At 45.3% G+C, this 27,637-nt stretch overlaps 1 protein-coding gene across 4 annotated transcripts in view; it reads right to left on the bottom strand.

The window, feature by feature from the left end:
* The window catches only part of TELO2 (telomere maintenance 2), a 43,040-nt gene extending 16,139 nt beyond the window's left edge, over window positions 1-26,901 (bottom strand). For all 4 annotated transcript variants that reach the window (XR_012641240.1, XM_074965785.1, XM_074965783.1 and 1 more), the window contains exons 1-12: window positions 26,756-26,901; window positions 25,192-25,544; window positions 23,941-24,218; window positions 23,736-23,804; window positions 18,895-19,042; window positions 17,235-17,337; window positions 16,159-16,227; window positions 13,773-13,914; window positions 11,357-11,493; window positions 9,766-9,857; window positions 8,516-8,623; window positions 5,704-5,792 (exon numbers count right to left, since the gene is read on the bottom strand). Coding sequence is in view for 3 of the 4 variants with exons in the window: in XM_074965785.1 (XP_074821886.1) it covers window positions 5,704-5,792; window positions 8,516-8,623; window positions 9,766-9,857; window positions 11,357-11,493; window positions 13,773-13,914; window positions 16,159-16,227; window positions 17,235-17,337; window positions 18,895-19,042; window positions 23,736-23,804; window positions 23,941-24,218; window positions 25,192-25,523 (1,567 nt within the window). In the remaining variant the exon portion in view is untranslated. The remainder of the gene's footprint in view (window positions 1-5,703; window positions 5,793-8,515; window positions 8,624-9,765; window positions 9,858-11,356; window positions 11,494-13,772; window positions 13,915-16,158; window positions 16,228-17,234; window positions 17,338-18,894; window positions 19,043-23,735; window positions 23,805-23,940; window positions 24,219-25,191; window positions 25,545-26,755) is intronic.
* Between the last annotated feature and the right edge of the window lie 736 nt (window positions 26,902-27,637).

Raw genomic sequence — 27,637 nt, 5'->3', positions numbered from 1 at the left:
TTTACATTTCATTTGCAAATGTAGCTCTGAAGTTTCTCTTTGAAGTCTGTTTTTGAAGTTTTTTTGTTGAAAGCTGGCTACTTTTAAATCTGTTATTGACTGTCCAGGGAGATGTAGGAGTTTAGATACTTTACTGTCCTTTTCCCTCTGTAGAGAAGTAAAATGTGTGTTGTAAATGGCTTGTCTCGTTTTTGTAAAGTCCAGCCACATGGAAGTTTGTGTGGAAGGTTGGTTTTGTATGAGAGTCTCCAGTTTTGAGAGCTCATTCTTGATATTCTCCTGTTTGCTGTACAGGATGCTGATCAGGTGGTTCCTCAGTTTCTTTGAGAGCATGTGGCACAATCTCTCACCATAATCAGTGTAGTATGTCGACTACAATGGATTTTTTTTTACCTTCAGTCCATTTGGTATGCTATGCACAGGCTGAAATTGTGAACAAGCATCACTTGGTCCATAACCTCAGCCATACAGAACGCAACGCTGTCCACAGCCTCAGAAACAACTCTGACATTATAATCAAAGGGGCTTACAAAGGAGGTGCTGTAGTCATCATGAACAGGTCGGATGATGGATAGGAGGCTGCCAGGCAACTCTCCACCACCACATTTTACAGGCCACTATTCTCCGATCCCACTGAGGAGTACCAAAAGAAACTACACCATCTGCTCAAGAAACTCCCTGCTATAGCACAGTAACAAATCTACAGAGACACACCCCTAGAGCCCTAACCAGGGGTATTCTATCTGCTACCCAAGATCCAGGAACCTGGAAACCCTGGACGCCCCATCATCTCAGGCATTGGCACTCTTCTAGCAGGATTATCTAGCTATTTGGACTCTCTCCTCAGACCCTATGCTAACAGCACTCCTAGCTATCTTCGAGACACCACCGACTTCCTGAGGAGAAGATCACCAACTACAATGCATTGGTGATCTTCCCGAAAACACCATCCTGGCCACAATGGATGTAGAAGCTCTTTACACCAATATTCCACATGAGGATGGACTTCAACATGTCAGGAACAGTATCCCTGATGAGGCCACAGCACACCTGGTGGCTGAGCTTTGTGACTTTGTCCTCACCCACAACCATTTCAGATTTGGGGACAACTTATACCTTCGAGTCAGTGACACTGCTATGGGTACCCGCATGGCCCCATAATATGCCAACATTTTTATGGCTGACTTAGAACAACTCTTCCTCAGCTCTCGTCCCCTAATGCCCCAACTCTGCTTGCACTACACAGATGACATCTTCATCATATGGACCCATGGGAAGGAGGCCCTTAAAGAATTCCACCTGGATTTCAACAATTTCCACCTCACCATCAACCTCAGCCTGGACAGTCCACACAAGAGATAGACTTCCTGGACACTACAGTGCAAATGAGTGATGGTCACATAAATACCACCCTATACCGGAAACCTACTGTGATAAATGGAGGGGGGAGGGGTAGCTTCCTTTTATGGACACCCAGCCAGCCAGTTAGCTATAAAGTCCCTCTTGGTGGCTGTTCTCTGCTTGCTTTACCTGTAAAGGATTAACAAAGTTCCCCAGGTAAAGGAAAAGGAGTGGGCACCTGACCAAAAGAACCAATGGGAGGGCTAGAACTTTTTAAAATGGGGGGGGGGGACTTCCCTTTGTTTTGTGTCTCTCCAGGAGAGAGGGGAAGATAGAGCAAAAGGAATGCTGTGTAAGGCTTGAACCTGAGGGAACTGGGGATGTTTAGTCTATGAAAGAGAAGAATGAGGGGGGATTTGATAGCTGCTTTCAACTACCTGAAAGGGGGTTCCAAAGAGGATGGATCTAGACTGTTCTCAGTGGTAGCAGATGACAGAACAAGGAGTAATGGTCTCAAGTTACAGTGGGGGAAATTTAGGTTGGGTATTAGGAAAAACTTTTTTACTAGGAGGGTGGTGAAACACTGGAATGCGTTACCTAGGGAGGTGGTGGAATCTCCTTCCTTAGAAGTTTTTAAGGTCAGGCTTGACAAAGCCCTGGCTGGGATGATTTAATTGGATCGGTCCTGCTTTGAGCAAGGGGTTGGACTAGATGACCTCCTGAGGTCCCTTCCAACCCTGATATTCTATGATTCCATGAACCAGGTATAAAAATTCATCCACCATACCTAGAAGAAATAATTTGGATAGGGAATGTTTAGTTAGACGCTATCAGGTTTATTTCTTATTTTGGCTTGTGGATCTCCTTTGTGCTAACCCCAGATGCTTTTGTTTGCTTGTAACCGTTAAGCTGAAACCCCAAGAAAGCTATTTTGGGTGCCTAATTTTTGTAATTGTTGCTTTTAAGATCTAGCAAAAAGCCTAAGTTCCAGATGTATTTTTTCCCTTTTTGTTTTTAATAAAGTTTATCTTTTTTAAGAACAGGATTGGATTTTTGGTGTCCTAAGAGGTTTGTGCATGTTTTTGATCAGCTGATAGCCACAGCTAATTTCCTTTGTTTTTTTTCTCAGCTATTCCCCGGAGGGGAGGTGAAAGGGCTTGAGGGTACCCCACAAGGAGGTATTCCCAAGTGCTCCTTCCTGGGTTCAAAGGGGGTTTTTTGCATTTAGGTGGTGGCAGAGTTTACCAAGCCAAGCTCAGAGAGAAGCTGTAACCTTAGGAGTTTAATACAAACCTTAAGTGGCAAGTATTAATTTTTTAAATCCTTGCGGGCCCCCACTTCCTGCACTCGAGGTGCTGGAGTGGGGATTCAGCCTTGACACCTACTGACCACTATACTTACCTACATGCCTCCAGCTTCCATCCAGGACACATCACACGATCTATGGTCTACAGCCAAGCCCTAGTTTACAATCGAATTTGCTCCAACCCCTCAGACAGAGACAAACACCTATAATATCTTTATCAAGCATTCTTAAAACTACAATACCCCCCTGGGGAAGTGAAGAAACAGACTGTCAGAGCGAGACAGGTAATCAGAAGTCACCTACTACAGGACAGGCCCAAAAAGGAAAACAAAAGAACACCACTGGCCATCACGTACAGCCCCCAGCTAAAACCTCTCCAGATCATCATCAACGATCTACAACCTATCCTGGAAAACGATCCCTCACTCTCACAGACCTTGGGAGGCAGGCCAGTCCTCGCTTACAGACAGCCCCCAACCTCAAGCAAATACTCACCAGCAACTACACACCACACCATAGAAACACTAACCCAGGAACCAATCCCTGTAACAAACCCCGTTGCCTACTTTGTCCCCATATCTACTCTAACACCACCATCAGAGGACCCAACCACATGAGCCACACCATCAGGGGCTCATTCACCTGCACATCTACTAATGTGATATGTGCCATCACGTGCCAGCAATGCCCCCCTGCCATGTACATTGACCAAACCAGACAGTCCCTACGTAAAAAATAAGTGGACACAAATCAGACATCAGGAATGGTAACATACAAAAGCCAGTAGGAGAACACTTCAATCTCCCTGGACATTCAGTAACAGATTTAAAAGTAGCCATCCTTTAACAAAAAAAACTTCAGAAACAGACTTCAAAGAGAAACTGCAATGCTACAATTCATTTGCAAATTTAACACCATTAATTTGGGCTTGAATAGGGACTGGGAGTGGCTGACTTACTACAAAAGCAATTTTCCCTCTCTTGGTATTGACACCTCCTCATCAATTATTGGGAGTTGGACCACATCCACCGTGACTGAACTGGCCTTGTCAACGCTGGTTCTGCACTTGTAAGGTAACTCCCTTCTCTTCATTTGTCAGTATATTTATGTCTGCATCTGTAATTTTCACTCCATACATCTGAAGTGTATGCCCAAATGTTAGTCTTTACTGTCTTTAAGGTGCCACCTGACTCCTTGTTGTTTTTGTGATTAAGCAGTAATGGCTCTTTAGCACCTTGCTGGAGTGCAAGTGTGTCTGTCTCTGGAAGATGAGTTTGAGACTGCTTTTCTAACATTGTAACATGTTACAGTAAAGGTCTCATACCTTTATATGCAAAATTGCTACACACTTTACCAGGATAATAATATTCAGTAGATTATGAGTTTTTAAATGATACCTCACAAGGCATACTTTGTACAAAATATATCATAATCATATTAAAGTGGTGAACATGGGGTACAGGGTGTCGCAACTTTTCACTAAATTTACTCGTACTAGAAGAGGTAGTGGTACAGCAAAGAGAGGTTGAGCTGTTACCTGCTTGCCATTTCCCTGTAGTGTTAGGTGGGGGCACAGGCATGCAGAGCAGTTTATGTGCACAGGGATGTCCCTGGAATCCTCCCAAGAGATCTCAGTGAAATTTCCATGGAGGTTCTTTGCAATCCTCTGCTGAAAATTTTTAGCAAGGGCTGCCTTATTTCTTCCTCTACAGTGGGACACTTTCCCATGCCAGTCAGTGATCACTGCAGCAGGCACCATTGCAATAAACAGGCTAGCAGCATGAGAGCCCTGGTGGCTCCAGGACACCAGAGGCAGCTGTGCTCTCTGTGCCTGTGTTTCCCCAGGAGTGACAGATCTGCTAAAATCACCCCTGTCTGTGAAAAATGGTGCCTGTTGTGACACTTCACCCCATATTATTCATAGGGATATTATTATTATATTATTATGGCATAATTATGATGCATTTTGTACAAGATGGGACATGTAAGGGGACATTGGAAAAGTTATGATTTGCTGAATATGTTTATCCTATTTGTGTGCATGTACCATTTTTGTATCTGGACTTATGAATAGTGACTATGTATCTGTATTTCACATATAGTCAAACCGGGGTGACACCCACTAGGCAAGATGCTTCTGTCTAAATAGCTGGTTGTGAAGGGCCCATTAAGTGTAATGGCCCATTAGGGAAAACAACAGGCCTTAGAAGAAGCTTATCATAGAATATCAGGGTTGGAAGGGACCTCAGGAGGTCATCTAGTCCAACCCCCTGCTCAAAGCAGGACCAATCCCCAATTTTTGCCCCAGATCCCAAATGGCCCCCTCAAGGATTGAAGTCACAACCCTGGGTTTAGCAGGCCAATGCTCAAACCACTGAGTTATCCCCTCTCCCCTCCCGAGCTATCCCTCCCCTGCACCTTGTGAGCCTTCCTGTGGCCAGCCTGTGAGTAATGGCTGCTATGACTCTGCAAGGGCATGTGACCAGCCCACATGACGCTGATATGGGTTTCTCCCAAGCAGCGCAGACAATCTGCGTGCAGGTCACTACTTGGCACGCAGCACCTACAAGAGCCGCACGACTTAAAGTCTGGGGCGCAGGGCATGCCTTGGCCCGGGCTCAATGACCAACTAAACTAACTGAATTAGCTAACTAATTACATGTACTACTGAACAAACCAAGAGTTCTGGAGACGAGCCGCAGCAAAGCTGGAGCTGAGCAATTCCGACGCACCTTCACTGGCGGCAAGAAGGAACTGAGAGTGGGGGAAGCGCAGCCCCCCTCATACCGCGCCAGGCCCTCCCCCATACGGGTACTGCTAGGGGAAAAACTTCCGACTCCAGTGCACATGAGGAGCACGCACACCTATTGTGGAATACACATGAGCAATCACTCGAAGAAGAACTAACAATTCAAACCTGGAACACCAATTTCCAATGTACCACAACTTTGAGTCAACTCACAAACACTAGCCTGTACCAGGAACCACCCCAGAACAGAGTAAGAGATGAGCATTTCCAAGTGAAGATTCAATAGACTCTACCCAGAATCTCCTACCTTCAATACAGTCTCGGATATAGACAGGAGCTTTCATCTTCTTCAGCTCTTTATCCTCGGACATGTCATGAGGGATGAGGTCATCATCGCTGTGAAAGAAGCGTAGGCATGAATTAGTTCATGTGGATTCGACCATGTCACCTTCTCCTCCTTCATGCTAAACAGACAGGACACATTCTCCTCCCTCCTCACCTTTCCATCCTTACACCAAACAGAGTTTGCTCGAAACCCCAACCTACAAGGATCCAGCGGAAGCATTGGTGACCAAGTGTTGAGGATGGCGAGATGGATAGAGCTCTGCAAATCCGTGAATATCCATGGACCATTTCTGCAGATAGTGGAGCGGATGCGGATACAACCGCGCAGGGCTCTAAAGATCTGCTACTCCTTAACTGCTGTGCTGATGGGCAGGGAGGCATGTAAAATAGGTAAACCCTTTCCTGCACTTCCCTAAACACATCAACCAGTGGAGCTCAGCAGCTAATGCAAAGCAGAAACAATGTTACTGTAACAAGGGAGAAACTGGTCAGGAAGAAGCCCTGCCTCTGTCACCAGTGGCGCCCGGCCTGCGTTGTCCAGCTCGGGCAGCCCAGTGGCAGCCAGTGGCTGGACAGCAGGCTGGAGTCAGGGCTGACCAGCACCCATTTGCCATGCCGTTTCCCATACAGCGGCTCTGGCCCCACAGGGAAGGCCGGCATCCCCACCGTGGCCTGGCCCGGCAGCACTGACTGTGCTCTCGGCCCACCGGCTCCTGGGCAGCAGGGCCCTCCCCCGGCCATGGGGATTGGAGCGAGCAAGCAGGGCCCCAGCACCCCACCCCTCCGTTGCTGCTTCCGGGTGCTGTCACTCGTGAGCCCGGGAGCAGCATGCGATGTGACACCCCTTCCCCCCCCCCAACCCCCTGCACCGCCCCTTCTCCTCGAGACCCAGCCCCCATGCCACCCCTTACCCCCAGTCCCTGCCCTCACACTGCCTCTTCCCTGCAAGACCCCGTTCCTCCACTTGCTCATCTCTGGCTCCCTCCCTGCCGCCCCTCCCTAGCCCTTGTGAGACAGCTTGCTGTTGTGGGTACGGATTGCGGATAGAGGTAAAATCCTGCTAGCGGATCGCAGGTTGATCCTGGCAGATGCAGATCCACATTTTTGTATCGTATCATAGAATCATAGTATTCACATGGTCTGTCTAGCCCAGTATCCTGTCTTCTGACAGTGGCCAATGCCAGATGCTTCAGAGAGAATGAATATGGGAAGATTCTATATGCAGCATGACCCCTGAGTCTTTGGTAAGTCACTCCCCTAAATTGTGCCTCAGTTTCCCCCATTTATATTCACTGACATCAGACAAGTGTTTGGGAGGTTTAATTTGTTTAATATTTGTAGTGTGCTTTCAAATCGCCCTATTTCCCTTGCTCTCAAACCAGCTGCCCTCAGTGATGGAGATCAGCACTATGCTCATCAGATTCAGGGGAATATTTGGTCATTGAAAAAACCTTTTTAAACACCCTTGTGAAGCCTTTTCAGGGAAGGCTTTGATAATTGGAAGCCCCACGAATGAGCTAGGCTTTAACACTCTTGAGCTACAGGCAGCAGAGATAGTTACAGGACAAGGCTAAGGAGCATGAAGTCACTGTGAAACTTAGTTCCTCTTCAGTGCCCACAATTTAACAGCACCCTCCTCTTAGAGCAGTTCATGGACTCTCCTCACTCAGAATGAAGCCAATTCCATGCCAGTTACAACACCTCACTATTTTCCCTCTATTTTCTTAGTGAAAGAAAATGAAGGTGTACACTTTAGAGGAGACTTGAACAGAGTCTGTGAAGACAGCTTACCAAGCATATGCACCCTGATTCGGGGGGGCTGTCAGAATAATTTTATCCACTAAGATTCTAGGCTCCCATTCAGCTCCACAGCTTATTATGAACTGGCCAAAATAATAAATATACAGGACCAATATAGCAGCTTCCGTGGAAGGTTCTCAAGCATGTTACAAAGATGCAGTCACTGACTCTCACAACACCCTTGTGAACTAGACAAGCCCCAGCAGACAGAGACAGCCAGAAGGGCAAATGGCTACAGATCTCAACTAGCCAAAACAGGCAAGTGCTTCAGCTAGAGAGCAACTCCCCTGACCCAACAATCTACAAGACTCAAGTAGCAAATATATTACCACCAGATATGATAGACTAGAACATGTCCAGTAATAAAATGGGCAGCCTGATAAACAAACATATAAGGTCTGAAGGATGCAGTGGAATCAGGACAATCTGCAGGGCAATGGGTGTCTAAACAAGTTAAGTGAAATAAACACAAAATAGCAAAACCAACAACACAGGCAGCAAAACTACAAAGTAAACCCATATCCTGGAATGCTGATCCGCACTTAGAGCCCTGCAAGGGGCCTGTCTAGAAACGTCAGGTCCAGGTCAGAAAACAACCAGGCCCACTCAGGCTTGGGTCGGCTCTCCTTCTCTGGCCCATGGGGTGGGCACTGTGGTCACTGACATACCCACTATGGCAGTGCATGGAGCCGTTGCACACAACTCCCACTGGGGCGACCTTACAGGTTTGGGGAGAATGGCTGGGTTGGGCTGGAAAACAACTTGGCCTCCTTGGGCTTGGGTCCGATTTGGGTGTAAAAATTAGGCACGAGCACACCTGTATCTGCAATTACCCTTTACACACAGCCTGGTTTGCTCCCCAATTCAGATTGTGGAGTACAGCCTCTCTCTCACACAGTCAGCTTTCAAGGACCTGTCATTTACTTTCTACCTCAAATCAGCTTTTTGCTTAGTAGTTTAGTTCTTGCACATACCTGTCGAGCTCCAAGTCAGATCCGTCCTCTGGCACTGCAGGGGCTACTGGGTATGGGTTTCCACTTGGTTTTGACACAGCTTGTGGTGTAGCAGATGAAATGTCACTCCTGCTTTTGGCAATGAAAAAGTGTCAAAGGCATAAAGTAACAAGGATCTTAAAAATCCATGATCACAAGCAGGAGACTAGATTTTCCAAGGTAACGCCCCCAATCCACACACCCACACCATCTACAGTAGGCATTGGAATCTCATTTCAGTGTGGGTTCACCTAGGATGGTCCAGCTAAGAGGAGAAAAGGCTAGAGTAGCTGTTCAGGTGTGGGGAGACCTCATGATTGGGGGGGGGGGGGGGGGGAGTGGAGATGGCAGACAGCATGAGCTAGTTCCCTAGTCTATCACCTGAGCTTGTTTTAGTTCCTAACAAAGATTAAGACTGTGCTAATGGACAGAACCCAAAACATCCTGGGTAAGGGCAGACACACAGTCATCTCAGGGCACAGGAAGCATTGGCCTGTGTATTCTTAAGAGCTATGAAAACCATGAACAAATCAGGAAGCACCATTCAGTAGTGGTTAATGTACAAGACAGAGTCAGGACATCTGAGCTCTTCACACAGCTCTAACAGCAATTTGCCATGTAGCCTTGGGCATATCACTTTCACCTCTCCACTTCTCAGTCACTATTTCTACCTCATAGTAGCATTGGGAAGCATCACTCACTAACCTCTGTAAAGTGCTCTGAGATCTTCAGACAGCAAATGCCATGGAAGGTCAGAGTATAGACATAAGTTAATGATATATTTCAGTTAGCAATGGACAGGCTGTGGACACATAGCTCCCACTCTACTCTGAGGTACCCAAAAATTCCCCAGACCATTTAGATCATTTCAGGGGCACACAGAGTTACAAGAATCCCAAGGAAATGCAGCCATCAGACACACAATTCTAAAACATGCTTCCATTTGACCTTTGAACTAGAAACATGCTGGCTGCAGAGAGATAACCAACTGTAATGCAGAGCACGGTGAAGATTACAGCAATTTACACCTTAGTGGATTCTAACAAATACAGACTTCCTGCCTGCAGAGCTGGGATTGTCTGTCTGGAGTTTACCATCCACCAATGTGGAAGGATTATAGTGTCAGAGGTAGGCCCTGACTTTATAACCTTTACTAAGAATGATTTGCCTGGTATCGATGCTCACTATATTTTCACACTAGGCAGATATATGCCTATGAGTGGCAATCTCACCCAGCATTTGGCAGGTCAGTGACAGGGAGTTGTTGTGATGCTGTCTGCTTCAGGAGAGACTTTAGCTCTCTGGTCTCATCATCATCTTCATACTAGATATGCAAAATAGAAGTTACTATATGCAGAGGAGGCTTTTGTGTGGATTAAATACAATAAATCTGCAGCAGTTGAAGGCTATGGGAACTCAGCACCTCTCAGAATTAGGCCTTAGTTTTTAAACAGTGAAGGATTAAATGATAAATGCATGCGGAGATTTGCAATCTCAGCCATATGCACCTTTCACACTGGACTCAGGATATACAAGTTATTGCTTGGTCAGACTTGGTCTCAGGGTTATTTATAATCTATAAAGCATTTAACAGACCTGAAGTCACAATGCAGCACTACAGCTGATGCTGTGCAAACAACACTTAGCTGTGTGGCTTAATTCCCATTGAAATGAATGGGAATTGTGTGACTAAATCCCCTACTCAGTCTTGAAAAATCACAACCACCAGTGACTTTACACACACCCCTCCTTTTTTTTTTTTTCTTTTTTAGATTCATAGATATTAAGGTCAGAAGAGACCATTATGATCATCTAGTCTGACCTCCTGCACAATGCAGGCCACAGAATCTCACCCACCCACTCCTGTGATAAACCTCTCACCTATGTCTGAGCTATTGAAGTCCTCAAATCGTGGTTTAAAGACTTCAAGGAGCAGAGAATCCTCCAGCAAGTGACCCGTGCCCCATGCTACAGAGGAAGGCGAAAAACCTCCAGGGCCTCTTCCAATCTGCCCTGGAGGAAAATTCCTTCCCGACCCCAAATATGGCGATCAGCTAAACCCTGAGCACATGGGCAAGATTCACCAGCCAGATACCCAGGAAAGAATTCTCTGTAGTAACCCAGATCCCACCGCATCTAACATCCCATCACAGGCCATTGGGACTATTTACCATGAATATTTAAAGATCAATTAATTGCCAAAATCATGTAATCCCATCATACCATCTCCTCCATAAACTTATTGAGTTTAATCTTAAAGCCAGATAGGTCTCTTGCCCCCACTGCTTCCCTTGGAAGGCTATTCCAAAACTTCACTCCTCTGATGGTTAGAAACCTTCATCTAATTTCAAGTCTCAACTTCCCTTCTGGATGTTCACCCCAGTTTTAAGACTCTAATCAACTCCCACTGAAGGGGATTTCAATGGGACACCACCCATTGATCAGGTGTTGCATGATATGGAAATCTAGCAGTAGTTTTAATTTTGGAGCTTGCCATCCTAAACCCTGTTGTCATGTCAGAGTTCTCTTGGCCTCTGCCTCACTGTGACCAAATCCTCCTGAGGTGTGTGCTCTCTCTCTCTCACCACACCCCCATGCACCTCTCATCTTGCACCTGCCCACATCCTCTATGCTGCCTTTGCATCTTTTCAATGCAATTCCATTTTGCAAACTGGTATCCCCTCATTCTGAGGGGTATTGGTGCTCCTCTTCCCTTCCAGAGAGTAGGGGTCAGCAATGACAGCAGCAACACAACCATCTGCTTTAAAGGGGACATTTCTCCCCATCCCTGCACAGCAGAGACAGACATCACTATAATCTCACCTGGAATTTCAGACTGGGACCATCTGCAGTTATTCTGGAACTGATGCTTTCTGCCACGATCATTCCCAGACGCCGAACCCGTGGCAAGTTGCTGTCCAGGTGGCATTTCATCCCTCCCATCATGCTGGTGAGAAGCTCTGAAAGGACAAGCAGCACATGGCAGAGTGAACACAGCATCCCTGGCTATGGCAGCTCCCCGATAGCACACCCAGCTGAGAGCCCAAATCTTTAGCTACACAGCTCCAACTACAGGCAGAAAGACAGACAAAGGGTCAGGGGTGGAGGCTGACACAGATTCTATACAGCAATTCTCTTTCTGCAGAGTTGTTTTCTTTCCCCATCATGTCAGGAAGGCATGCAGCAGGGCTAGGTTTTGAAGCCAAACACAATGGTACAAACACATCACACATCCTAGAACATTTGTTTTAATAAAACAGTTTACCAAAATACCAAAAAAGAGTGTTAGGCCAAGTTAATCCCAGGCATAAATCCAATGGCTTCAAAACTGCTGTGACAGATGAAATGGGCTGACTGTGTTATTATGGAAATTGCGTCCATTTCGATTGGTGCAGCAACCTGGAACTCACACAGGGAGGATTACTTTTCACCATGTGCCTGAGCTATGACAGGTAATTAATTTCTGAACCCATTGTTCAGAGTGGCAGCTGTCTTTCATCTCTCCAGATAGATTCTGACTGCTGACAGGTTGACCGTTATTCACCAATAAAAGCGGACATCTCTCTAACATCAGCCAGTGAGAAATCTGATCATTCATTAACACACCATAGTTAGTATCTATACAAGGCCAGGCTTTAAAAGAAGAATTTTGGGTTGGCTGGAATGAAATAAACTTGTTTTCTAATAAATAATAATAAATAGGATTTATGTTTTCAAAGCACTGCATGAAAGTTAATTCACCCTCTCAAGAGCCCCTTGGGTGGTAGGTGAATTATCATTTATTATTTGTATCGTGGTAGCACCAGAAGCCCTAGTCCTGAACCCAGACCCCATTATGCTGGGCGCTGTTCAGACACAGAGTGAAAAAATGGTCCCTGCGATCAGACAAGAGATAACAGGTTGATACAGACAGATAGCCGGGGAGCACAAGCAAACAACAAGAGAGACCAGTCAGCATGATAGGCAGTGGTCTCAGCACACCAGCAGCCTGACCGTTGTCAGCAACTGTCTATGTAATTTTGTTACTTAACAAATATTAATGTAATTTGCAAAGAGGGATCAGAGATGACTTATCCAAAGTCACATAGTAAGTGTAAGGGCTGGGAACAGAACCCAGGAGCGTTTGACAGCACTATTGCTGCAACAGGTCTCCAGGAGTTCTTTCAGCACCTGGTTCTGAACTGCCGGTGTCTGCTTTAACCATTAGGAAGCACTCCTTATCCTAAGCCAGACAGAACATAGCATGCTGAAGAGCAGCACAATGAAGAGCTCTTTCTCTGCCATACATACATCTAACAGGCTGAATGAGTTAATCTACATCAGTCACTGGGTTTAACAAAACATGAATCATACTAGTAGAATCACACAATCAAGGTTTCCCACTCTAAAACAGAGCATCTCCCTTTTGCCTTGCCATTATGCTATGATTATGTTCTATATTTCCATGCTCCCATAACCCATATCTGAATTAAACCAGAGTAGATTATGGTTCAGGAGAAGGACAACAGTCCTGGCTAAGACTGAAGAGTGGGAGTCTGAAGGCCTGAGTTCCATTTCTTACAGCAGATCCTCTCTCCAGGACCTTGAGAGACAGGAAGGATGTGATGTGCCCAACTGCTCCTTCTCAAAAATCTATGCACCCTACCTCATCACAGAAATGTTCTGAAGATTAACCAATCAATGATTCAAAATGCTATGAGGTCCTCCAAAGAAGGTGCTACAGATGTTCCTATTGCTAGTCAGCATCTCTGACACTGAACTTTTATACTGGTGTTAACAAATAATCTCATTTTTTCAGCAAGGCAGCAGCCTTCCTTAGCCTCCATAGAGTCCAAATCCAAAGCTTTGTTTCAAAATCATCCTGCACTATAAATACTCATATCCCAGCAGGATTTTCATGTTTTTCCAGACTTCAGAATTTGTGGCTTTCAGTTATTGGGAGATTAAGATAAGGTTGCAAAGTGAAAAATGCACTGAGGAGAAATTGGTGAGGCCCTGATCCTCTAGACACTTACACACATAAGCAGCAGCACTCACATGAATAGCCTCACTGAATTCAGTGGGAGTACTCAAATGATCAGAGCTTGGGTATGTGTTTGCAGGATCAGGCCCGCAGGATGTGGAGACAATGGTTATGAGTAGGGGCTTCAAGGACAGAGGGCTAAAGAGGGGAAAATTTAGAATACAATGGAGGGAAGGAGACCTCTTTGTTCTTTCCACTCCTTCCCTCCTCCCTCACCTTGTCCGTTGCTCTCTATTTCAGGCTCCTTCAGGTGGGAGAGACAGATCAGGATGGCCTTGCTTACATACAGTTGTTGCTCAAATGGAGAGTGTTTCACAGCACTGCTGCTGCCCCAGGTCTCCAGGAGTTCTTTCAGCACCTGGTTCATAAGTTTAGAGCATTAGCTAGATGGAGTGGGTCTGTGCTGCATCGGAAAGTCACTCTCTCAAAAACACATACCACACCCTTAACCAGCCAGGTGGCCTAAGGACTATTCTACCCTTCACACAGCATAATCAGTCCCTGTAAAGTGTGATGGCCTCTTGCCTAGGTGTAGGGCTCCAGCTCTCCATTGAGAGAATTTTTGTGGCAAGGGTCCTGAATTCCATGGCACCCTGGTGCCACTGGCTGGAAATTCCATGTCAGCTCTGGCTAAATTAAATAATGGAGGTTTTAAATTCAATAGGACAATGACTAATGCAGTCAGTGAAGAAAGCCTGGGGTTATCGATTTTTACATTACATTCTATTTATTTTATGCTTACCCCAAAAAAACTCCCAGTGTGCTGAGATTTTTGAGCTGTATGGAGGCGAAGCGTCCCCTCCCCTTTGTGTACGGGGCAGAGGCAACTTAAAATTTTTGGCAGGGAAAGGAACTTTAACAACTAGCTCCCTAAACTAGTAACCACCAGCCTCTCTGCTACCTACATTCTCCATCAAACACACAGGACTGATCTCCGATACCCAACCTCTGAACATTCCAGTCATAGCCCAATTGAGGTCAGGCCATCATGGACATTGCTATATATTAACTGACCAAAATCACAGTTATGCGCTTCAGTGAAAAGAAGGAAGTGGAACAAAACAGTCTAAGAGATACAACAGTTACAAAAGGGGAAAACCAGTCCCCCTACATCACAGTAGAATCTCTCTGGATGAGAGTAACCAGACATAGCTCCATGCAGAGCCAGTGCTTCATGTGGTGATCAAGAATATGTTAAAGCAGTAAGAGGTACTCCTTCACCACAGAATAGTAGCTCACTGCCTCCCCTGTGTTGGCTAAAATTCTTTTAATGGATTGTCACTGTCTGAAGGAAGACATTTTAAAAAAAACTTAAATCATAGAACTGGAAGGGACCTCAAGTGGTCATCTAGCCCACTCCCCTGCACTCAAGACAGGACTAAGTATTATCTAAACCACCCCTTACAGGCGTTTGTCCAACCTGCTCTTAAAAATCCCCAATGATGGAGATTCCACAACCTCCCTAGGCAATTTATTCCAGTGCTTAACCACTCTGACAGTTAGGAAGTTTTTCTTAATGTACAACCTAAACCGCCCTTGCTGCAATTTAAGCCCATTGCTTCTTGTCTTATCCTCAGAGGTTAGGAAGAACAATTTTTCTCCCTCCTCCTTGTAACAACCTTTTATGTACCTGAAACCTTATCATGTCCCCTCTCAGTCTTCTCTTCTCCAGACTAAACAAACCCAATTTTTTCAGTCTTCCCTCATAGGTCATGTTTTCTAGACCTTTAATCATTTTTGTTGCTCTTCTCTGGACTTTCTCCAATTTGTCCACATCTCTCCTGAAATGTGGCACCCAGAACTGGATACAATACTCCAGTTGAGGCCTAATCAGCGTGGAACAGAGTGGAAGAATTACTTCTTGTGTCTTGCTTACAATACTCCTGCTAATATATGAACTAAAAAGAAGAGCTAAGAGAAGTTTAGTATAAGAAGGGCTTATTAGAAACACCAAGAAAATTATGTTTAGCCTTTCATTTGGTGAGAGCCCAGAGAGTTCTCTGATGTTGTGCCCTAGAAAATATGAGGATGATCCTACAGTTAGAGCCTAGGGCTGGGTCTGAGGACTCTTGGGTTCTATTTCCAACTGTCATTGACTCGCTCTCTTTGGATAAGTCACTTCAAATCACTTCTCCCCCTTCCCCATCTATAAAATGGACCTATCTCACAGGGGAGTTGTGAGGCTTGGGGATCCATAGATGTGAGATGCTACAGAAGTACAACGTATCATTAGAAACTCTGGGAGGACTGTGGCCTGTTTAAGTGGGATGGCAACTCTTCCTTCATTCTGAGCCACATTTCCTTCCTTTTCTATTCCCCCTTCCTTCTCAATGTTCCTTGGTGGCCATCTTACTACTTTTCTAGAGATGAGACAGAATGACAGTGATTCCTATGAAGAGGACTTCTCTGCTACACTTTAATGAGGCCAGCAGCTCTGTCCAGGACCACCATGGGGGCATTCTTTATCACCCCATTCACACAGGTGACCCTCATTATCAGCTTCATCAAACAGCACTGAAGCATCACAGATACTGGGACAAAATGAGGGTTCAGGAGTAAAAATTCCAACCTAAATATATATCACTGAAAGTACCTAACTTACTTTGATCAATAAGGAACGTCGAAGGCTGTCTAGGGCCAGGTATCCAAGGAGATTCTGCAGCATTGCAGTCTACAATGAAAACAATAGGATTAGTTATACTGAGCAGAAAGTTACTAATCAGCAAGGACTTTACACACTCACTCTCTCTCCCCATCCACCCCCCCATTCCGAGTGATTTGATCAGAATGTTCAGGGACCAAAGATTGTGCAGAGTTTATGCAAACCCACATCACTCTTAGGAAAGTTAGAGCATATTACTGTGCCTGGGTATTTCAGTGCTCAAATTATTTCAGATCACACGGTTTCAGTGATGTCTACGCCACCCAAGAGAAGGTTCCCGCTAGTAAAAACCCCACTGAACCAACCCCTGCACAGCAAGTCTTATTTAAAATATTGCTCCTACTATTAAACAAAAGAAACATGTGAAGTCAGGGAACCTTGTCCTTCCCTTTGCTGAAGTCTTGTGCCTCTCTCCCACCCACAATCTAGTTAATGCTCAAGATGCTCCAGAACATAAGGCAGAGCACAATCTTCACATGGGCTCTAGTGCTCACCCACTGCCCTGTTTCACTTCCACATCATTTCTCTCCAACATCTGAGGATACAGATAATTCCAAATCAAACTCGGAGCTCTTCCAGTGCACTCCTCCTCCCTGTCCTCTTTGGGGGGTGAGGTCACACATGCTCCCAGCCTCTCCCACTGGATTCTAGATGGGATCAGGGCCTCTACCGCCCCAGACTGCTGATGTCACATGCAAATCCTCCCTTGGTTCCTAGGAGGAAAGGTGACAACACTGCTGGTCACCACAGATTGACTTACAAGGCAGAATACAAACCTAGTGTCTTGAAAGGGACCACCTGGTCTGCCTTACTGGACAGGGAGAAGTTATAGAAATCTTCAGCTGAGGTCCAAGTATATGTGAGGAGTAGGGAATCTGGGGAAAGGCTTCAGAATAAATCCCACAACCAGAGACCTGGAGCTTACCTGGACAAGAGTTCAGCACTTTGAAAAATGTTGGCCTTCCTAACAGCTAGGATGGCTTACATTCCCCATACTGACACAACAGAGCCCTTACCGCGTAGCTGTACTGCAGGAGTAGCAGCTTTTGGGTCACCACAAATTGAGCTTTCTTGTTTTTCAGAACCAGATTCCCCAGTAATCGAGACAAGACATCCGCCCTAGCAAGACAGGTCAGCAGCAAACTATCAGGGATCCATTTATCTGAACTGCTTCAGGCTGATTTCAATCTTATCATGATTGTATAAGTGGCTGCCCATTTGCAATATAATCAAAAGTCGTAGATCAGTCAAACAGCCTTCCACGTGGTAGCACTGCATGGAAGGCTGTTTGACAACTACAGAAGTGATTAATAAGGCAAAAAGATCCAGTGCTGTTTGAAATGGTGTCGAAGGATTAGCAGTAAAGGAATCCCCAGCTATTCCAGTCCCAACCTTTCCCAGGAAGTGGCACCATGTAAAATGATGGCGCACAGGCTGAGAACCTTCAAGAAATAACGTATAGGTGTTTATACACCTGAGGGAATTATGCACCAAAAAATTAAAAATTATCCGCACAATATTTTAAAATTCTGCAAATTTTTTTTCCTCAATAACTAAATGTGGCTCCAGAATGGCAGTGGGGAGCACAGACTACTGGCTGCAGGGAGATCACCCTGAAGCCCACACCTCCTCCAGTACAGGGACTCGGCAGTGAGGCTGCACCTGACCCTGACACAGTGCAAGGGCTGGGCCCGCACCAGAAACACCCCAGGGTCCTACCCCCCTGTGCCCAGCGCACCAGGTGTGGCTGGGCAGGCTCAGCCCAACCAGATCCAAGTGTGGAGGGATGCAGGTGTGCGATGAGAGGTTTCTGTGTGGGGCAGTCTGGGTGCGGGTAAGCTCAGTGGGAGATCTGGATGCACAGGGACTCGTGGGGTGCAGGGGGCAATGGGACTCTGCAGGGGATCCAGGTGATGGTGGTTGGGCTCAGTGGGGAGGTCTGGGTGTGGCGAGATGGGACTGGGGGGAGAGGGGGTCCAGCTGGTTGGGGCTCAGTGGGGCTTGTCGGATGGGTCCAGGTGTAGGAGTAGGGCTTGTCAGGGTGAGGGTTCAATGGGCCTGCTTAATGGGGGATCCCCAGCTGCTGCCGAGGGACGCCACATGCCAGGCTCCTGCTTCCCCCCCGCGCTTCCCCATTCCCTTTTCTTCTCCATCCCCCTCCCCTCACTCCCACATTCCCCTCCCTCTCCCCTATTCCACCCCCCTTCCTTCCCCACTGCCTCTTTTCCCCACCCCCCTTACCCAGCCCCACCACAGGCACTCACTGTTCCACAGAAAATGGAAAGGGTCCCAACACACAGAAGAGGAGCACAACTAGCACTAGGACCCAGGAGGCTGTTTTCTGCTGCAGAGTCAGCGGAGCCCCAGACGCAGCCTCCGAGCTGGGCAGCTCTGCATTTCCAGAAATGGGGGTGGGGGCAGTGGCATGTAACCCCGTGTGCCCCCCAGGCCTCACTTCTATTTGGGGAGCAATCCCCCCCCCAAAAAAACTGCATACATGGTCGCCCCCCACCCCTCCCCAGCTTCCCTTTGCTTCCCCGCTGTTTTCTGCAGGGAAAAGCAGGAAATCTGCGGAGAGGCTGTTTTCTGCGGGCGCACAGTTCCGCAGAATCCCCCCAGGAGTAAGGTGTAGCTAGAACAACTACTTCCCTCTCCCCACAAATCTTGATTTCTTACCCTGGTGCTTTCTGAACAAAGCCACAAACCACTGCTTCCATCCAACGATCTGGCACACACTCGACCAGTCGCCAGCACATCCTCTGCCAGATGCAGTCCACCTTGGTGAGATCCATTAGGCGTGGTACCAACATATTCAGAATTTCTTCTGTATTGGGACAGAACAAAAGGAAGCTCACTGATTGGAGGGAGCTGCGGCAACAGCCCACTGCATAATCCATATAGATGGTTTGCAAAATCAAGCTGCTTACAAAGAGATAAACATGAAGACAATGCCCTTTCCAACACAAGTTTGCCCGCAATGATTCAGCACCTACAACACACAATTCTTTTCACAGGTATGCCCTGCCTGCAGGTTCACCTGGGCTTTTACTTGTAGCCCTAGTAGCTGTGACACAGGCAGACCAGGTGTCAGCTCATGCCAAGGCACGTAGGTATCCACTGAACACTGACAAATACATAGCTGGAACCAGTCTGGTTCACCTGTGTGTTAGTATTGTTCAAATACGTATTAGAATTATAAGAATGTGTTTAGTGTGGTATGCTTATAAGAAGCATACGGGATTTTCTTTAGGGGAAAAGGCAATATACCATGTTTACTGAAGATACAACAATTAGCATATGCATTTAATTACACCACACAGACATACACACAGTTTTGCCAGTGAAAGGGACTTTAAAAAAGCTAAAGCAAATAGCAAAATAAAAGTGTATAAAAAATTATGTTAAAACGTGTGCGAAATTATGTGCGGTACGCTCAGGACAAGGCTCGTCCTCTGCATTGACAACCCATGATGCACCAACGAAGGCTTAGGCCGTGGCACAGAGTTCAAATTAATTTTATTAATAAATTGCCAAGAAGTAAGGAAGGATTCCAATATTTATTAGTAATAATTAATTCCTTTTCAAAATGGGTGAAGTCATTTCCTACTAAAAATAATAGCAGCAGGGTAGTGGCCAAAGTTTTTTAACAAAGTAATATGTAAATATGGCACCCCCAAAATAATAAATTCTAATAATAAGGGAGCCTTTGTTTAAAAAAAAAAAAAAAACAAAAAAAAAAAAAAAAAAAAAAACTTTACAATAATAATACAAGCCTTGGAAATTAAACAAAAGCTCCATATACCATACCGGCCTCAGTCCAAGGCACTATTAAAAAAAATCACACACTCACAAAAAATACCTGGCTAAATAAACTGCCTCTAACTTTGGCTGCCATCCACAGAGCTAAAAACAAAAATTTAACCCTTTCAAATTCTGTTTGAACATTCAATGTGCCTAATAATTCATTCTAGTTATCGAATACAGAATAATAAAAAAAAAGCTCTAATATAATAGCATAATTATTTTCAATGGCTCAAACAATTACAAAAAAATAAAACCACCCTCCAGTAAAGGGTTAATCAGGCCATCGAACACAAACAACAAAATTCAAAAACAAAGGCCCACAAAGGCAGCCTTGTAAAAAAAACAGGGGACCAAGCCATGTACCTTAAAATAAAAAAAAAAGGGGTCACTCACTAAAATCAAAATGAATAGGCCCTTACTCCATAGTGGACTGCCTTAGCCCATGGGTATGCCACATTAAAAAAAAAGGAAAACTGAAATGGGTACATGTTTCACAAATTAAATTGTTTACATAAATAATGTTGTTTAAATTCTTTGCAAAAAGAAAAAAAAACCATCCTGGAACCTGAGCACAAGGTGCTGCTTAACCACCACAATTTTAATCCACAACAAATAGAACTCCAGTGTAAGGTCTGGCTTTACCTGCTTCTGAAAACTTTTAGCACCCAAATAATTAAAGCAATCATTTAAAAAAATAAAATAAAATAAAAAAAATGCAGCCCTCCTTATAAGCCAATATTTAAAAACTAATTCACTCCCTGCCAACCAATCACGGATTCCTAGCAATAATCCAGTGATCACCATAAAATGGTATAATAAAACTACTAGCCAACTCTTGAAAGCCTTAAAAAAAAAACAACAACAACAAAAAAAGCCTAATATGTATGCCTGGGAAGGGGAAGTGGAACTTAAGGTTCACCTTATAAACATCACAAAAATACCAAATCACTAAAAAATTAGGGGTTAAAACAAAAAAGTCCCTATAAAAATACCACCTAAAGTTCCAACTACCCACAATCACCATATCAGTAAAATAAGCCTGTTAAAACAGGAACAATACTAACAGTTACTGTGGAATACTGTCCAATACCCCGTAGTAAATTAAACCTATGGTTCCTGAACACATGCTCCAAAACCTGGACCAAAAAAAAAAAGAAAATATGCATTCGAAAAAGGTACCCCAATTAAAATTAAAAAAAAAAAAAAATTATTTGTGACTCAAAGTAATCCAGTAAAAGTCTTGTTAAATCCACTATTAATAAAAATAAAAATTGGTATGTATTAAATTCAGTTGACCATGTCTAAATTAAAACCCAACTGTTCACCCTACTCCTTTCCTATTATATCGGCCTAAATAAAAACACAACACTCCAATGTCTAAGCAAAACAAAATATAGTAGACACCATATTAAAAAAAAAAAGTTAAATTTAAAGCAAAAATGATAAATACTGTAAACCTAAATGTAATTAAAAATAAAGTTTCTTGTCACAACTGCAAAATAGTTTCATTCACAAGCAGGCAAATAATACTGTGGATTTCGTAAAATTAGGAAATAAAACTGCCTTGGCCATAAAATGTACTAAAATGCAAATTCTTAGTTTAGCATCACTAAAACATAAAATGTTTTGGGTAATATCTAAAAATGTTCAAATATTAACGCATAAAAAACAATAAAAAGGTCCTTGTTTAACACCTACAAATATAAATGAATGCAACATGTTTCCAGCATGGTTAAGCCTAATTTGTTATTAAGTAAAATTATTGTTAAAATTGCTCACCAACAATCTGTAAAAACAAAAATATAAAAAATAAGCCCACTCCCAAAATTAACCACAAGATCCTTTTGGCTACACGAGTTATAGGTCTGTGGGCTAAAAAAAATTATTGAATACCCAAGGGTGTACAAAATGAAGCCTCAAAAATGGGTGTTCTTGTCCCTACCTGTCACCACAAAACCATGTAGCAAAAATACATCACTGGGGGGACAAACTAGAGAAAGTGACACATGTACAACGGACAATGTGTATGTATTACATCCTGAGAAACAGTATTTTGGGAAAATACAAGTATCAGCCAACCCCCAGTAAATAAAATGTAGATATAATGCCCAGGTATTATATACTAGCAATCACACATACTATTTATCAAAAACAAAAAAAAGCACAGAGCACTGTAACCGCCACCCCGGTTAATTTCTCTCTTACCCTTGGCCTAAATTGGCACGATCTAATTAATCACCTAAAGGTAACTCGCCTAAAGGTAAACAAAGGTAACTCAGTTTTTACAACAGACACAGAGAAATATAGGAAAGTGTGTCATTCAAATATGTCATGCAAATAAAAACATGCTAAAACTTGCTAGGTCTTAACAAAGAAAAACCAAAAGAAACCTAAAAGCTTATCCCTGGTACAAGGTTTTAACAGGCTGGTCCCCAACTTTTAAAGGCATATCATCTATTATGTTTCACCCATTACTATCTGTGTTAATATTGTCCCGTGTTTGCTTGCTAAAAATGTGTTATATGTGCTGTTAAATAAAAAAAAAGTTTGTTAAATTACAACCACAAGCTCAAATTGTCTCTCAATATATTGCTATAAAATAATTGTATAAAATATGACCCACTCAAGAATTGTTCTTGAGGGGCCAAAAGGGGGACATGTAGTAGTAAAATTTTATGTTTGTATTTTGTATAATTTAAAACAAAAAATAATAATATCGCATGTATTAAATGTACTGGTGTATGATTTAATCATATCCTGCCAGCCACCCTTTTTGAATAGCAGAAAGGAATGGCCTAATGGGCCATTTGGAAAAAAATGCATCAGCAGGAATCTGTGTCTGGGCTGATTCCAAGACAGTAACAGACATTTTAAGATCACTACTTGGTTGTAGGTTTAGCATTTTTAAATAAGTAAAAAGAGGCCATTGTTTTCTTGTGCACTGCAACCTGATGTTTCTGTTTAAAGTGTTCTGTGTAAATTAATTCTGTTTTGTGTGTAAATAAAAAATATATGTGCAAAAAAATAAGTGTAAAGGCCATCGCTGAGCCAAATGTACAAAAAAAAAAACCCCAAAACCCAGAAACAAACGCAAGAACACCAAAAGGCTGCAACATGCCCCTATAAAAATATATTTAAAAAACCACCCCAAATCAACAACTCTAAAAACAAAACAGGCACCTATCAACAGGGACAAAATAGCTGCAATAAAAAAAAAAATTAAAAAAAACAAGCACTCAAACAGTTAAGTACAGCATAATGGTGCAAAATTCATTAGTCCCTTCACCTGCTCTAAAATGCCAAGTGAAACCAAAATGAAAGCTCATCACATGCACAGCCTGTTATCTAGGAGCTGTGGTTGTTAACTCATTGGTGTTTGCAATGCATTTTCAGAACATCAGATAGAAGGCACTAGGGTATAATGCCCAGGACAGCAGGGCTCCTGGAAGACTAGCATTCTCATTGACTCTTGGGAGAACAAGAATGGAATGCACTCAGATCAGCCGGGGGGGGGCGGCTGTAACAGACCCACAGTTGGGATGCCTCAGAAAGGAGAGCAGGCCATGTCTACAAACTGTAGGTAACATCCCAGGCCACGAATAAATCTACCCTGAACCTCCCTCTTTTACTGACCACCCTATTACAACCACTGTTCCTTGTTGATGTAATTCTATCATATCCTTTAGCCCAAAACCATGTTACAAGGCACTCACTTTGTCTCCCATGCACGCATACCTTCCCCAGCACTTGAGACACAAAGGAGATGGAACAGTCCAAGCCACCTGTGGTAAAATGAGACACATGCTTAATGAAACACTTAGATTACCAGTCACCAACATCTTCCTGGAGACTGATTATCAGGAGACCTCCCCTTGTACTGTTTCACTCAGTGCAGCTGTAGTTGGTCTGAGATCTCACCTCTCAGCGAGTCAGAGATCCTCTGCAACACCTGGATGATTTCAGTAGCCAGCAGAGGGAAATAGTTTTGTGGGAAGAATATAGGCAGGTTATTCCCCTGGAGCTTGTTGCACAAGTGGTCAGGCAGACACACAACCTTGTTGAGGAGGGTCTCTTGTAATGTGGGCAAACCAGCCTGTGCCTGCTGATGACAGACCTCCCACATCAGAGCCGACATGCCTCCCGTCTGCAGAAACTGTTCCAGGATGCTAATGACCTTCATCAGGCGAAAGCTGGGACTGGAAAGAAATAAGAGTGCCCCCCCCCCATTTTAATTAATGAGGAAGAGTACACACAAAAGAGAATCATAGAACTGGAAGGAACCTAAAGAGGTCATCTAGTCCAGTCCCCTGCACTCATGGCAGGACTAATTATCTAGACCATTCCTGAAAAGGTGTTTGTCTAACCTGCTATTAAAAATCTCCAATGATGGAGTGGCAATCATCCCACTTCCCGCTGTGATCCCATCAACTCACACATAGTGCCACAATGCACCAGAATGTAATTTAAGATTAGCAGTGAAATAACACTGTATCCCTACAGCTCCTTCTGCCTGTGACTCTCACTGCACTTTACACACGTTATCAAATTCAGCCTCACTACCCCCATGGGAGGTGGGGAAATATCATCATGTTCCCATCTGCAAAACAGTGAAAAATGAAGCACCGAGAGCTGAAGTGACCCTCTCAAAGCAACACAGTGAGTCAGTGGCAGAGCCGGGAATAGAAGCCAGGTCTCCTGGGTCCCATCCCTGTGTTTTAACCACATTAAAATCTTTCTACCAATGTAGTTATGTGCCTTCTACCCTTGGGCCCTGAATCATGACCAGAATGCCAAAGCCAGGAATCATCAGGCCCATCTTGAACATTCCCCTTTTATGCTTTGATGTGTAAAGGCCTCTCTATCCCGCAATTACAGCTGAACCTGGGGATCTGATTACAACACACTCGTTCTTTCACATCATTACAACAATTGCAATGTGCAGTATAGGCAGGCCAGTGCCCATACTCAACACCCAGATTAAAGCATTGGAAGTGACCACAAAGTTAGCATGATTCATGGACAAGGCTACAAATAGACAGGTCTTTTCTGCACTAAACTGAAGCCATGTTTACCAGATCATCTGACTAGGTTGGAATTGTAGTGTGAAGGGGCCATCACATGTTTACATGCTTTTAGTGCTAACATATATGGGGCTGAAGCCAGGCTTACCCAGTAGAAATGATGGAGTCCAGCAGAACCAGAAAGACTTGGTCAGCTGGCCCGTCCAAGAAAAAGCTATCCCATAATTCCTTCTGCTGATCAGAGGTAAGAAGTTCTATCCATTCTGGACTCAGGTTACTGACAAGACCTCGCAGAAAGGCAGAAAAATGCACACGGGTAAATTCTTCCCTGTCCTTCAGGGGGGCTTGGTTTTCAGTTCCACCTAGGTAGCACTTAATTGTGCCAAGCGCCTCCGAGATCTGGACTCCATTCCTGGAAGAGGAAAGGATGTTGATAGCGTCTCGTACCGCACGTCCAACTTCAAAGGGCTCAGGATCCATCCGGTAAAGTCACTTCTAGAACTGATCAAACAAAGAGGAAAATGAAGCAGAGAAAGATGGTGCCCAGACACCTGGCTACTGCAATCTCTCTGAAAGGGCATTCTGTTTAGCCTGCAGATGAGATGAGTCTCGTAGTCTCAGCCCAGCCACTAGTGGGTGTTTCTCCACATCACAAAACTCCCACATAAACTAGCAGGCCTGCAGGCCTCTGCCCAGCACTGGAGAATTATTAGTTAATTATTATCATAATTTATTTGTATTGCAGTAGCACTTCAGAGAAGAGCCATGCAAATCCAATATCCGCAGACCATTTATGTGGATTGGATGCACATGTATCCGCATAGGGCTCTACTTAAGATCCCCTGTCATGTACCAGGACCCATGATTTGACTGAGATCAGAGCCCCATGGCACTAGGTGCTGTAAACACATATGGGGCCTCAGGGTGTTAGGTATTGTTTGCACAGGAGCTGAGACATTAGGCACTGTGCATGCACACACCCGGTCTCAGGTGCTGTGCACACACACAGGGGCTGACCAAGCTCTGGGCCCCAATAAGCTAGGCCTTTACACACACATGACCTCAGAGCACAAAGAGTGCCCCCTCTTCCTGCCCCCGACACACATCCTCAGAGTGCAGATGCCGTGGGCATGCATGCACACACACACAGGGCCTGTGGCATTGCACATGCATGCATACAGGCCCCATGGTGCCAGGTGCTACACACACATGGGGCCCATGGTGCCAGGTGCTGCACACACACAGGGACACACACACGGGGCCCATGGCACTAGGTTTTGCGCACCCACACAGCCCGTGGTGCCAGGCACAGCTCACACTCAGGCACACACACAGATACGGGACCTGCGGGGCTAGGTGCTGCACATACATGCAATCAGGGACACACACGGGGCCCGCAACGCTAGATGCCGTGTGCACACACACGTGGAGGGGGGGCACGGCGTTAAGCGCTGCACACATAGGTGCACACACGGAGGCCGCGGCGCTAGGCGCTGCGCGCGCGCACACACCGTGAGGGACGGTCCCTATCCCTGTCCCAGGCGCTCGCAGCCCGCTTGCCTCGCTCTCCAGTGGCGCCGGCCGTGATCCGCAGCGTCTCGCAGCGGGCAGGGGCGGGACTAGCAGCACCCCCGGCCGAGCGCGAGGCTCGCGTGAGGGCGGGGCGCCGAGATGTGTCGTCCCCCCACCCCAGCCTTCCGTGACAGACTTACCCCTCCGGCCCGCGCGCTCTTCCCGCTAACACCTTCTCGCTGTCACCCAGCCTAAGATTCGCCACACCTCACCCCCAGTCCACGCGTATCGAATCTGCTGAGCCAGGGCCGAAGGCAATGCTTGAAATGTCCCTTCTTAAAGAGACAGTAGTAACACGTGACAGGGGAGCGTCAGCTCTTCCCAGCCCGCCCCCCCACGGGCCCGTGGGTTTTCCCTCTCCCCGCACCCATTGCTCACCCCACGTGGGGTTTCCCCCACCCCACTCGTACCCTGTGGTGTTTCCCGACCAAATCCAAGCCCCGAGAGCTTACAGAGGCGGTACTAGGAGGCTCGTTCACGGCCTGTCACAGAACCGGGGCTGGGCGGGCTGACCTTGGCCCCAGGACTGGAAAAGGCGATGGTGTAATAGCAACGTGCAGCCTAGCCCACAGTGGGCCCCTGAGATTTCTTCATCCCTAGCAAGCAACGGTGCTGCACGGGGCAGTACCCATGGAGAAAACACGTTCAGGCCAGGGGCTCTACGTGCACATGCCTTATGCGGATGGGTTGTATTAGTTTGGCTACATCAGGTCTACCACGTGATCTGGATTGGCAGCTGCACGCTTGCCCCTGTTGTCACTTGGGTCAGGGCTGCAGGGAGTTCTTAGATCTCTATCTCCCAGCTGCAAAGGAGATATTCTGTTGCCTGTTCCTGCCTCATTACACTGCTTTTCTTCTTGGGCTCCTGTTCCACGCCACTGTGCCTCTTAATGCAACACCTTGGAGCAGGCCCTCACCCAGCATCAGGTGTATCTGATTCCCTCCCACATTTGCTTGTTAGACCTGAGCAACAGGACATCCCACTCTCCTAAGCAGTTAGTGGGATGTGACAACATCCCGAA

The sequence above is a fragment of the Natator depressus genome, chromosome 10 (assembly GCF_965152275.1).
Source record: "Natator depressus isolate rNatDep1 chromosome 10, rNatDep2.hap1, whole genome shotgun sequence".
NCBI lineage: Eukaryota > Metazoa > Chordata > Testudines > Cheloniidae > Natator > Natator depressus.
This window is presented reverse-complemented; position numbering and strand designations above follow the sequence as displayed.